Raw genomic sequence first — 13,703 nt, forward strand, 5'->3', positions numbered from 1 at the left:
TCAGATTTATTAATTTTATACTATGATGTCAAATCATATATTCATTTGTAATATTTACAGAATTCTAAATGATTAATTTATAATTATCACGTAATTAAAAAGAAATTTATCACTTTAATTTAAAAAGAAATTGCATATCAATTATTTCACATGTTTAAGTTGCTAACTCATTACAGAATTTTTAAAAAAGCTGATCTTGTAAGTATACAAAGTTATAATATTATTTAGTCGGATATGACCAATGTATGGTATTGCATATGTATGTACTGCATGTGCATGTACATATATGTATATATACATATATCTAGTGGATGCCAGTAAATAAAGATGGAAGGGGGCTACCGCGCCGTTTCATTTAAAGCGCATGCTTGAGCGTCTTCACCGCATTTACGTTTCAGCTGTGAACTCGGCAATTTGGATATTCACCTTCGAGTGTTATTTGCGTTCATGTTGGTTTACAAGGCTCTCCCTTTCTCAGTTACACATTGAAAAGAAACATATAACCGATTCTTCAAAATAGTCTATTATACAAATTATTCATTTGTTAATTTTTGGAAATTTAAATTCAACTTATTCCACCACCGTTTCCAGTTGCAGAAATCTATAATCCTTGAACCCGGCATCCTAGAAAGACTACGTTTTATTTTCTTATTTGCGCCATCAATTTTCCATTCAATTTTTTATTGTTATTATTACGGGAAGTAAACGCGATAACTTTAACTTTAAACAAAATGGCTTTGAAAATCCGTGTCGATTCGTCGAAGGTGAAATATACAGAAGATTATATCGAAGCACAATACGACTACCAAACGACGAACGTTACAGAAGACAGTGATTCGAAATACACGGTAAGCATATCAGAACACTGTCTATACTTTATCTTACTTTATATTCTTTCAATATCGAATTTTTCACATCGTCTTTTTATTAAAATTTTACTTTGTATAGAAAGTTCATAAAATAAAGATATAAAACCAAAAATACTATATGCTTGTATATTTTGTGTCGCATTTACGTTACGATAAATTAGGCATGTTTTACAAATGCTTATTAAACAAATTTACAAGTAAATTAGTATATTAGTATATTAGTATGATAAATATAAATATAACTAATTCTATTCTTACTTGGAGAAAATAGACCTTACAATTATTTCTATTATTACGGAAACGATTTTTTAAAAGAATTTTATAAGCAAAATTTTAATCAGTACGTATTACGATTATAATGAAAAATACTAACATATATTTTAAACGAATCAATAATTTTCATATATTAAGCAAAAAAAATTAAGAATATAAAATAAAAAAAATAACTTTAAAAGTACCTTTAGGACATTTACAATTTCCTACTATTTCGTAAATGCCGTAATTGGTTTACCAAATAATATAACTTCTACGTATGACACTTGAATACTCGTTTGCGTGTCTGCGATTAAAGAATAGTGGCGAATAATTTATTCAAATGTGATTTTATTACTATCCCTTCCATCTATATTTTTACATTTATGAAAATACATTATGGCATATAAATTTTAATCTGAGAATTTAAAGTCATATTTACAAGTTGAATTTTGATGATCGAGAAACGAAAATAGTATTCAGCAATGAATTAATGAGATTCAACTGGTGGTTAAATAAATCTTATTGTTTCCATCTTACAATTAATTGTTTGCACATTAATTTTATCGCGTAACAAAACAATATCCTTTTTTTTTTTTATTAAACATCAACTTTTGATCTCATACTTTTATTTTACAATTAATAGATATTTACTAAGCATATTATACACGAGACTATTCGTTAGTATTATTATATACAGTTAAAGAAAATAGTTATTAATGCAAGATTTTTTTTATTAGGAAAAGATGCTGATATTTAATTTGACCAATGCATTTAAGGTTGGAAGGTCTTTTTTAGAAACAAAAAAATTGTATAAACATTAAATTTACAGATTTTGTATTTGAAAATTCTTTTTTAGGGAAAAGGAACAAATAAAATAAAAAATGAACAGCTGATCAAACGCTATGATTTTAATTTTGGAAATGAAATTTTCAATTTTTGAAAAATTAAAGGTTCCTGTATTGTACACTGTGTACTAGCAGAAAAAACTTTGGATACAAATATTAACAATTACTATGCGTAATATTATTTATTTTAAAAGTCTAAGGGAAATAAATTACAGATTTTAAATTAAATTTACATTTAATAGGTGAAACCAGTGTCAACACAATTATTAATTAGAACACAATTGAAAGTTCCAAAGCTTGGATTAATGTTAGTAGGATGGGGTGGAAATAATGGTACCACTATTACTGCTGCATTATTAGCAAATAAACTTAAACTCTCATGGGAAACAAAAAATGGTCTTCAAGAAGCTAACTGGTACTACTATTTTTATAAAATCTAATCATTTTTCAGTATTATATGTATATTAATATAAATTTAGTATATAAAAATGTGATAATATTTTAATAAAAAATTTTAGTAAATTATGTATTATAATATTTTTTATTGTAAATTTTAGGTATGGCTCTTTGACTCAAGCTTCTACTGTCAGGCTAGGTAGAGGAATGAAAGGAGATGTGAATATTCCAATGTCTTGGATGCTTCCAATGGTAAATCCAGACGACATTGAACTTGATGGTTGGGATATTTCAAACATGAATATAGCAGATGCTATGAAGCGGGCAAAAGTTCTAGATATTAACCTGCAGAAACAATTGGAACCATATATGATACATATGAAACCAAGGAAAAGCATATATTACTCTGATTTTATTGCTGCTAATCAGGTGAAATTACTTTCGTTTCATTTTTATTATTACATTTATATTCCTTTAAGTTGTTATATTACATGTCATTGTGTATTTATATTTTTAGGAGAAAAGAGCCAATAATGTTCTCTCAGGTTCAAAATTTGAACATTTGGAACTAATTAGAAAAGATATCGCAGAATTTAAGAATTCAAAGAATTTGGATCAAATAATTATATTGTGGACAGCTAATACTGAAAGATTTTCTAAAATAATACCAGGTGTAAATGATACAGATAAAAACTTATTGGAAGCTATCAAAGATAATCATTCTGAAATTAGTCCAAGTACAGTATTCGCTGTTGCAGCAGCTTTAGAAGGTGTAAGTAACACAACTTTACTACTAAATTTTCTAGTAATATGAATAATTTTATGCAGTTTTTATTATAGTGTACATATATAAATGGTTCTCCTCAAAATACTTTTGTGCCTGGAGCAATGGAATTAGCAGAAAAATATAAAACGTTTATTGCTGGTGACGATTTTAAGTCTGGACAAACAAAATTAAAGTCTGTACTTGTAGATTTTCTGGTATCAGCTGGTATTAAACCAGTGTCAATTGTTAGTTACAATCATCTTGGAAATAATGATGGATATAATTTATCTGCCCCCCAACAATTTCGATCAAAGGAGGTAATTTAAAAAACTAGTTTTGAGTGAATCATACTTAAGTTAATATTTTAACATATATTCTCTTACTTAGATTTCAAAAAGCAATGTGGTGGATGATATGGTACAGTCAAATAAAATCCTTTACCAACCTGGTGAGAAACCGGACCATTGTGTTGTAATTAAATATGTTCCATATGTTGGTATGTATAAAAAAAAATATACAATCGTTTAAGATTACATTATGTGTGAAAAGTTCATTATACTAAAAAGAAAAATACATACATCTATGTTATATTAACATATAATTTCTTATTAGGTGATAGTAAACGGGCTATGGATGAGTACACATCAGAAATACTACTTGGAGGACACAATACAATTGTGGTACATAATACGTGTGAGGATTCTTTACTGGCTAGTCCAATAATTTTAGATCTGGTTCTTCTGGCAGAAATTTGTTCACGTATCACTTTCAAAGTAGCAGATTCGAATGACGAATTTATTGGATTTCATAGCGTGCTCTCTATATTGTCATATCTTTGCAAAGCACCATTAGTGCCTCGAGGATTACCAGTAGTAAACGCATTATCCAGACAACGAGCTGCGATTGAAAACATTTTAAGAGCATGTCTTGCATTGCCTCCTGAAAATAACATGTTACTTGAACACAAAATTAATTTTGATAAACTTATATAAAATCAAGAAAACAAATTATATTTTTAAAAGTAAGGGTATTATTGCTTAAAAAAAACAAACGAACAGTATTATCAAAAATTAATTTAAAAAACTTGCAAAATCGTTTAGTATTCGGAGATCAGTATTTATTTTCAGATTACTTTTTTTTATATATTTTATTGACAGCTTGCAAAGTGAAACATGTGATAAAAATATATCTGGAGAGGCTTCGTGACGAAATCAACCAACTTTACTAGTATGTTTCAGTGACCAGCTTACCATGAAATGTTTTATCAAAAATTCGTAAATATAACTCTTGAGATACTGTTATGTTTAGTAGTGGAAATGGTCTTGTTAATATTTAACGAATGTTGAATACATACATGCATAAATTCCTATTGGACTTGTAAAAGTGTATAAATCAAATTTTAACCAAAATAATATAAATATCGTTTTCGAAAAACAGGAACTACTTCCAAGTTGAATATGGTATATACATAATTTAAAGACCTGATGGGATGAAATATGTAATATTTTCTACTTGAAATGACATTTTGTTTCTAATGATAAAGTTTGTTGATTTCATTACAAAAGCTTCTATATGTGACAAATCGAATTACTACTAAGTTCGTTAAATTTGATCTATATTATATTTCATTTATGAGAAAGTGAAAGTGATGTTTACAATAAATTTGGAAGCACATTACAATAGTTAAATCAGATGTATAGTTTTAAAATGGTAGAAAATAGAAGAAGTATATTTTTACAATAAATAGTTCTATTTTTGAAAGATATATTTCAATTAATTAAAAATCATCTTTTGATAAATGTGAAATTTAAATACCTACTAGAAATTTCAGTAAACGTTGTATTTACTATTAAATGGAGATCTCACAACCCAAAGATTTATAATTCTATGTAATAGCGCAGTATGTAAAAGTAATGTTAATCTATTTTTGTGATCAAATACCCTTATTGTTTAAATGTATGTTATGCTCTATGAATAAAAAAGGAACATATAAAAGATAAAACTATTTGTACTGATATATTTCACAATCTATGTGTTGTACAATATTATACATAAAGAACATTTTTATAAAACACACAATCGTAATGTAATGAATTGGTGAAAAAGTTTATTCACATTATTGACGAAAATAGCGAGTTTTATTTCATTTATGAACTTTATTAATAAACAGTATCCCATTTGAAAGAACGCTCTCAATTGTTTCCTAAACTATAGTTCATTTAAAACAATGTTTCAAATAAATTTTATTCTGTTTCTAGGTGACCTTGGTTTTGTAAATAATGAAACTATATATTTTTTTTATGTAAGCAAATAATGCATTTTAATGTTAATTTATTGACCTTAATACTTTGATCTTTGAAAATCACTCAAAGTTATTTAATGCCATTGGAGATTTACCTCTATTACCATCATCAATACATTAATTGATTCTTCTCTAAGGAATAGCTCTATATCCTTCAATGTTCTATTAATTTGGTAGCAAATATCTCTAATCCAATCCTTCATATTTTCATGGGTAGTGAGTTCTGCCTGGTAAACTTTGTGTTTTATACAGCCCCAGAAGAAAAGGTATAGAAGGTAGGAATGTAAAGGGGATATTACTTCTACTTGCTATCCAGCAATGAGAAAGCATTATTAAACGTTTCCTGAATACACCAATAATTGTGAGTAGGAGCATCACAAGAAATGTTTTCCAAAAGATTTTGCAATGGATTGTTCAGGAAGTTGTTATAGTATTCTCCTGTTAGAGAATCTTTAAAAGAAAGGATTCTGTAACATTTGCCATTGGGACCATACACAAAACTGCAATTTGGCAACATAATCGGTATCAGATGGAATCGCTATAGAGATGGAAACGAAATCGTCTTAATAATCTGGATGCGGTAGATTAATAGTACATTGTCAAACTTTTGTTGATTCATATCCACTGCTATGATTACTAAACTCTCTGAAATTTCCTGGGTCTACCTACACTAATGTCTATGTGAACATTCTTGACAAGCTCTGTGTTCATAATTTCAAATAATGCTATCATATGAAAGTTGGTAAACTGGACACCAATTGCAATATAATTTTGCAACTTCTTTATAATTATACCGACACTCTCTCAAAAATCATATTTACTGTTCTGTTAAGCATGAAAATGAGGAATACGTAATGCTAGTCATGAAACTAATATTTTGACATAGTTATGATAAGAGATTTCTTTTGTTTGTAGTAAGATGCATGGAAGTTAATCTCTTGGAACATTTAATGAGTTTTAAACAGCATTAAATAATATTAAGTGATCTTTGACCAAAGTATTATAGATCAACAAATTTACCTTAAAATGCAATCTACTTACATAAAAAAAATATATAATTTCATTAAAAAAAACCAAGGTCACCTTGAAATAAGAGGATGTCTTCCTCAAAACAGAGTAAGATTCTTTTGAAACAGTTTTTTTAAATAAATTATAATTATCAGAGATAAAAGAGTGCGTTTTTTTTTACCAATCTAATATTTCAAGAAAAACATGTACCGACTCTAAATTATGTAAATTATGTAAACTAATCAGTATATAACAATAATGTTCATAAAATACACTTCAAGAATTATTATAATTAATCAGAATAAACTTTTAATAGATTTTGTAATCAAATCAAAATTTTCGCGGTTACATATTATAATCATATACATGTGCGCATGCGTACCAATGCTACAAGACGGAAAAATAAAATTTATAGAAATATAAACGTAATAAGTGTGATTTCCATTCTTGTTAAAATGCCGTATTATGTTTTATTTTGAAATACTAAACAGATTATAACAAAAAATGTAATATCTTTTTTGTATTTGCTACGTTCACTACTTTTAAGAATACGAACGCAGCCATTATGATTGTAAGCAACGTCACGGCTACAGTAAAGGAATTTCAGTAGACGACAGTTGAACGTGGCACAAATTGCTATTTCAAAGTGCGTGCGGATTAATTGTCTTACGTTGTGAAAGTTGCATCTTTCAGGTTGTAATCTATGACGAATCTTTATAATATGCTACTGTTACAGTGTCCCGTGTTATAATATTCTATGACTATTGAAAGCTAGTCATGAATTTCGGAAGTGTAGAATGCCCGTTGCGTAGGTCGAAAATAACATACGCCACAGGCGCCATTGAATCGCGCCATCTGGATATCGTTAGGAAGAAATTATATTAGCGAAATTTGGAAAAACTTTTGAATAATGTTATTACTCTTTCCAGTTACGAGTATAAAAAGGTAAAATTAATGAATTCAAAAATTGACGTAATACGTATCAATTACGTTTACCTCAAGTTTGAGTGCAAAAACGTATAAAGCTCACAATTAAATCTACCTAACCTCAATTTCGAATGAAAAATGAATACCTGCGTTTATGAGAACATAATTTCATGTTTATCTTATGAAGAAAATAAAAAGGTTCAATCTGCTTTGAAAGAAGAAGACAAAGGCATTTTTCATTTTATGAACAGAAACGTGAAGTTTGGAAACCTGAAAATATCAGTGATATTGAAGTAATAACTACATTCTCATGCAATAACAATACTGTAACATTGAGGATACTTGATTTCGATCAGCCTTCTTGTGAATCATTGAACTTTTATTAATGACATGTAGTACATAAAATAGTTGATATAGAAAACCTCGGATAAAAATAAGAAATATTATAAATACAACATGCACAACTGGTGTTAAAAGGACTAATTTTCTTTCATACTGAATGATAAGGTAAATACAATATTATTAATCATTGTAAGTCCTAAAAATAAGGGAACCTTTGTAATTGTTTTTTTGGTCAAATTTTGTATTTCATTTATTCATATATCATTTTTATATTTTATATTATATTTTCTTTTCTCTAGGATATAAACATTAGGATATTTTACAAATATATATTAAGCATACAATGCAAAGAATTTAAGTCATTGAATTAAAAATGCAGCGCATTGAAGTAAATAACAGAGATCACAACTATAGTGAAGTAAAAGTAGATAATTTGCAGCATGCTGATGACAGTACTTCAAATGCATCTATGAATGATATAAAAGCTATTCATAAATTAAACAAATCTTCATCAGTACCAAATAAAGAAACATTTGGTCAAGTGAAGGATATAAATGAATTAAAAAAAATAACACCACGTGTAAAATTACTGGCTCATGATGCTAGCAGTTTAACTGAGTTAACAAAAATTTCTTTTCACAATAAGATATCTGCACAAAAGAAGGTATGCATATCAGAACAAACAAAGCAGGAATTAAAAAAGTATTGCAGGACTTGTGCTGGTTTAAAACTTCCATTAGTAGACATTTTCAGTGAAAAGGGTATTCAAATGAGATTAAGTCAACAACTTAAACATTTAGAAGAGATAAATCCATATGATAGCTTATCAACTCAAATGTGTATGGACTGTATTTGTGATTTAAAAATGAGTTATAAGTTTTTTATGCAAATTAAAAAAGCAGAAGTAAAATTAAAGTCTATTCACAATTCTTTGGCAGATACAGCAGCAAAAAATGCAGAAATAAATAAAATGAAATCAATAGTAGATGTTGAAAAATCAGAAGTAAAGAGAGAAAGTTGCGAAGAACGCAGTACGATTGATCTATATCCTAATAAGAAACATAATGAACAAATGACTGCACAAGATTTGATAACTACTTTAACAAAAGAAGAACAAAAAAGTCCAATAAAAATTGAAACTATAGATATTACTAGAGAATCTGATAATAATGTTACAGTAAAGATTTTTGAAGATATGACGATTCAACATAATAGTGATGATAATGAGTCTATAGAAGAGTTTGATCCAGATGATCCACCTTTTCAACCTGATAGTTCTGATGCTGTAGAGTCTGATGATGAAATTAATGTTCAAATATCAAGTACGAAAAAGAAAAATATTCAACAAAAGGATAGTATTCTGAAGAAGTGCTTGCAACCAGTCTTTATTTGTGATAGTAATTCTGTCTCAGACAACAAAGTCACGGATATTAATCAAACAACATATAAATATGATACATCATCGAATGTGTACATCAAAGTAGAAAAGAGTATAGAAGATAGTAATTGTGCTACTGAACCATATAGCATATCTAAATCTGAAACTGTATGCAACAGTGAAAGTACAAAAGAATCTTTAAAACAGCCGAACATATTGAAAAGGAGGCTTTTATTACAATCAAAGAAAGAACCCAGTGAAGAAACAGACGAAAATATATGTCAATCTAATGCCTCCGACAAAGGTGGAACTTATAAAGATGTTAAAGTACAAAAATTGGATTTAAACAATCCTTTAAGCATTAATAGCAATCAGGAAGATGGGATCATGTATGTTACTGTTAAAGGTTCCAAACCGAATGAATTATTATTAGTCAAAGTTAAAAAGATGGATAAACCATTAGAAAAAAAAGAAGAGAAACCTGTAGGGAAGAAAAGTTTTGATATCAAACCAATGGAAAAAATCTTGAAGCGATATGAAACATTAGCTACAAAAGAAAAAGAGCTGTTTCCAGAGAGGACAAAAAAGTCTGAAATGAGAGAACAGATCATTGAAGAGCAAATCGAAGAGTATAAGAAAAAACGAGAAAAAGTATTAGGAGGTCATGCTAATATTTCACTTCCTCTTAAACTTGAAGAAACTCAAACCCGTTTTGTAAAACGTAGTGAAATTCAGGAGAATAAAAAATCTTCAATTTGTGGAGACATTGATTCAATTGTAAATGTACAGTTTGATAAAGATAATAATGATAGTAATGCAAGTACTATTAAAAATGAAAATGAAAGTTCAGGAAATGTAGAAATTGTAAAAGATAAATCCACTAATGAAAAGACTTATGTAAATACTGAAGAATATTTGTCACGTTTAGCAAAGCTTAAGCTGAAGTGGGAGGAAGCAAAGAAAAAAAAAGAGTTTCTTCAAAAAGAACTTGATGAATCTTATACTGAAGGAAATATTGAAAAGTTAACAAGAATTCTAGGAGAGAAAGAAAAAAATTTACAAGACTTTCAGGACTATTTGAAGCAACGTAAAATTGTTGTTACAAGATTAAAAGATGAAGACATAATATCTCTATATGAAGATAGAAATAATGCTGTATTAAAAAATAGTTTACCCGATTTGATTGATGAAAGTCAGCCAGCAGATTATATTCCAGAAGAGCATTATTTAGAATGTGATTACTGTCCAGAAACTTTTGCTTCTAAAGATGTACTTGAGGAACATTTAAAAATGCATGATTACAAAATTATGCATTATTGTGAAGATTGTATGGAAGAGTTTCCAACGAACAAAGCAAAAAGGAGTCACAATGTAATTTGCATAAGAAAAAAGTTGTGTACATATTGCGATATGTTATTAGATTCTAAGGGGAAAAAACGACAACATGAACAAAAACATTGTGACAATATGTATGGACAACTATGTGATGTTTGTGGTGAAAAATTTAAACATCAAGGAACATTGGATCAACATGTAAAAACGCAGCATATGAGTTGGGAAAAAATATTTCAATGTCCAAAGTGTCCCAAAAAATTTGCTTTCAAACAAAAACTTAGCTTTCATGTGAAGTCTGTGCACACAACTTTAAGAGCGTATTTATGCGAAGATTGTGGAGCAGATTTTAAAAATCCTGCAAGCCTTAGACATCATAGAATACGCAAACATCAACCAGTAGGCAATAAACGTGAGTGTACAGTTTGCCACAAATTAGTGCCATTTTACAGCCTTTCAAAGCACATGCATACACACAAGGCATATACTATTCAGTGTCCACATTGTGACAAAATGTTTAAAAATAGTTCTACTTTAAAACAACATGTACGAATTCATGAAGATCAGCGACAGTATAGATGCGATACTTGTGGTGTTGGTTTTAATAGACGCGATGGTTTAAGGTTGCATATGAGAGTTCATGAAAAAACTGATAGTAGAGGATTAAAAGAATGTTCGTGCCAAGTGTGTGGTGAAAAATTTCCAAACCATTCAACACTTGTTATACATAGAAACCGAGTCCATAAGGATGGTAGACAATACACTTGTCACATATGTAATAGATCAATGATTTCGACTAGATCATTAGAGTGGCATATGTCTCATATACATAATGAATCTCTTCCTGGTGCTGTGAAAGAAGATTCAGATGGAACACCAGAAAAGAAGAGAGTATCATGTTATCATTGTAACAAAACATTTAAAACAGAAATGATTTTAAGGACACATATTAAAAACACTCACATGGAGAAAGATCCTATGAAATGTTTAGACTGTGAATTGACATTTACTTCTGAGGTAAGATTAAAACATCATATGATGGTAACTCACAATAGACTAGAAGGAACATTACCTTGTCCTCACTGTCCAAAGAGGTTTGTGAATCAGCTAAGATTAAAAACACATATGATATCTCACTCTGAGGAAAGACCATATACTTGTGAGATTTGTGGATTTAACCTGAAAACAAAAATTCAGTTGATTAAACATCATCAAAATAGACATAGTGATGAAAGGCCTTTGCAATGTAGATACTGTCCATGGAGATGCAAACAAGTTAGTGCTCTTGTATGCCACGAAAGAACACATACGAACGAACGACCATACTCTTGCAGTGTGTGTAGACAACGTTTCAAATACTTAGGTGATAAAAACAAACACGAAAGACGTCACGAAAGTTTAGGAGGATCAGGATTTAAAAGAATTGTACCTGGTCGAAATATTAAACCTAAAATCGAAGAAGATTCTTCTTGTTCTGATCAGGAACAAGAAGGTATAACTAATGCAGAATCTCAAGTTGCTGAAGGAGAGTACGAAGAACAGACAGATCAAGATTACAAAGAAGAACAAATAGTTAAGTACGAAGAACAAGAGATAACAGAAGAATATGAACAAGTATATGAACAGGTGAATTAAATTTAATTCTATTATGGAATAACTAATTTTCGTTTAATTCATATGTATTATTTTCTCTTAGGAGTATGAAGAAACATCTAGGGAAGCTTCAGATGCAGCAGAAGTAATAATGAATATGGAAGATACTACTGTTTATACTGAAGAAGTAACTGCAGACAATATTGAATCTGCAGAAATAATGGCAGACGAAATGATGACAAATGAAATACTGCAATCAGGTGCTGTAGTTCATTTACAACAAGAAGATGATTCAGGAAAAATACAAGTGATCCCAGTTATGTTATCTTTACCTGATTTATCCGATGCGAATACTGAAGTTAATTTAGCTACAGCATCAATTATGTATAATAATTGAATTTAATAATCGCATTTCACATTTGCGATTCTGTATAAAAATGAACTTTTATTATAATAATTAAAGTTGAAAGAACTTTTTAATTGGGGCAGAGAAGTAGGGGCTAAATCACATTCCTGTAACTCGAATTACAGATATTCTAAACAGCATATTTCCTTCAAGCATATGTAGCTCTCAATTGTTAAGGATATTAAGTAAATATCCAAAATGTTAAGATATTTTTCTGCTATTGAAGCAGAAATTTGTTATGATTATCCACATTATAATGAATTTAAGATTGTAAAAATAGTGGTAGAAAAATCTTATCTCAGTGCTTTTTCAAATACAATTCTTGGTTTAATCATAAATAATAAATAAAACTAATTGAGCTACAATAAATAAAGTATTTTGTACAAATCTATAAAAAATGGACAAATATTTTACTTCATGATGCATATATAAAATTCATGGCATTGAATAAAAATTGTTATTATTCATAACTACGTTTATTTGTCAAATATATTGTTCATACTATATTCATTCTTTTTCTAAAATTAGATCATTATGTTTATTTTTTCAATTCTTCATTTCATAGTGATTAAAGCATGGACAATACTTACATTTCTGCATTTTTTATACTTGGAAATTGTAGTGAACTAAAAAAGAAATAATCACAGTTTTGGTATTTCTAGTGTTTTCTTATATGTAATATAATGTTCATATAACATACAATTTACTTTGAACTTTCTATAATTATAATACATTAGAGAATTTTATATATATTACAAAGTGGATGCTCAAATGCAAATTCAAGCATCATTTACAGATAACTTTTTGTAAGCATTGCTGTATGATATTTCTTTACATAACAATAAAATAGAAATATTCATGTTAATAATAATTTAAAAAAATATATGTATATTAGACTTATAGAAATCATGTATTTGCAAATTAATTTCTATAAAATTCAAAATTTTTACATACATTTCATTTAAGAATCTATTACTTATTAAAATAATTCCGAGAATATTATATAATTATGTAAATTTTAAATGATAGGAACATTTGTCATTAACAACAAATTATAATAATTGACACATTTTAACATTGTTTTTCCTTCTATTTCAACACAATCTAATATTTTGATTTTTATTTATTTTGTCATATTATTCAAGTTTTCATCTGTAAAACAGCTGTATTTTATTGTGGCAATAAAAAAATTGGAATTTCAGATTTTTTATTTGATACTTTACAAAATATTTCGAAGAAGTTTGCTATATGTATTAAAAACTTGTTGACTATATATAAAAATCA

The 13,703-nt window shown here is 28.4% G+C and overlaps 2 protein-coding genes and 1 long non-coding RNA gene across 4 annotated transcripts; 2 read left to right on the forward strand and 1 right to left on the reverse strand.

Annotated features, from left to right (window-relative positions):
* Window positions 1-371: 371 nt before the first annotated feature.
* On the forward strand, window positions 372-5,159 carry Inos (Inositol-3-phosphate synthase). 2 transcript variants are annotated; one of them, XM_078184113.1, is made up of 7 exons: window positions 372-848; window positions 2,212-2,384; window positions 2,527-2,794; window positions 2,883-3,137; window positions 3,206-3,448; window positions 3,519-3,627; window positions 3,744-5,159. In XM_078184113.1, the coding sequence occupies exons 1-7, from the start codon at window positions 732-734 to the stop codon at window positions 4,121-4,123; spliced, it is 1,545 nt and encodes a 514-aa protein (XP_078040239.1). In that variant the 5' UTR covers window positions 372-731; the 3' UTR covers window positions 4,124-5,159. The 2 variants fall into 2 exon arrangements, with proteins under 2 accessions (XP_078040239.1, XP_078040240.1); XM_078184114.1 differs by lacking the exon at window positions 372-848 and adding an exon at window positions 1,956-2,141 and having other exon boundaries at window positions 3,744-5,158.
* LOC144471755 (uncharacterized) lies at window positions 3,252-7,237 on the reverse strand. The gene is made up of 2 exons (XR_013494333.1): window positions 7,112-7,237; window positions 3,252-4,070 (listed from the first exon to the last, which is right to left on the reverse strand). It is a non-coding gene; the product is annotated as an uncharacterized LOC144471755 (long non-coding RNA).
* LOC144471751 (uncharacterized) lies at window positions 6,682-13,620 on the forward strand. Its single transcript, XM_078184112.1, has 3 exons — window positions 6,682-7,875; window positions 8,010-12,046; window positions 12,117-13,620. Exons 2-3 carry the CDS (start codon window positions 8,084-8,086, stop codon window positions 12,408-12,410), a joined length of 4,257 nt encoding a protein of 1,418 aa, XP_078040238.1. The 5' UTR covers window positions 6,682-7,875; window positions 8,010-8,083; the 3' UTR covers window positions 12,411-13,620.
* Window positions 13,621-13,703: the final 83 nt, after the last annotated feature.

Source organism: Augochlora pura, chromosome 6 (genome assembly GCF_028453695.1).
Source record: "Augochlora pura isolate Apur16 chromosome 6, APUR_v2.2.1, whole genome shotgun sequence".
Taxonomy (NCBI): Eukaryota; Metazoa; Arthropoda; class Insecta; order Hymenoptera; family Halictidae; genus Augochlora; species Augochlora pura.

Coding starts and splice junctions, on each gene's coding strand:
- LOC144471751 (XM_078184112.1), top strand. CDS start 8,084: ATGCAGCGCATTGAAGTAAATAACAGAGATCACAACTATAGTGAAGTA. Junction 12,047..12,116: donor ATGAACAAGTATATGAACAG/GTGAATTAAATT, acceptor ATTTTCTCTTAG/GAGTATGAAGAAACATCTAG.
- Inos (XM_078184113.1), top strand. CDS start 732: ATGGCTTTGAAAATCCGTGTCGATTCGTCGAAGGTGAAATATACAGAA. Junction 2,385..2,526: donor GGTCTTCAAGAAGCTAACTG/GTACTACTATTT, acceptor TGTAAATTTTAG/GTATGGCTCTTTGACTCAAG. Junction 3,449..3,518: donor AACAATTTCGATCAAAGGAG/GTAATTTAAAAA, acceptor TCTCTTACTTAG/ATTTCAAAAAGCAATGTGGT.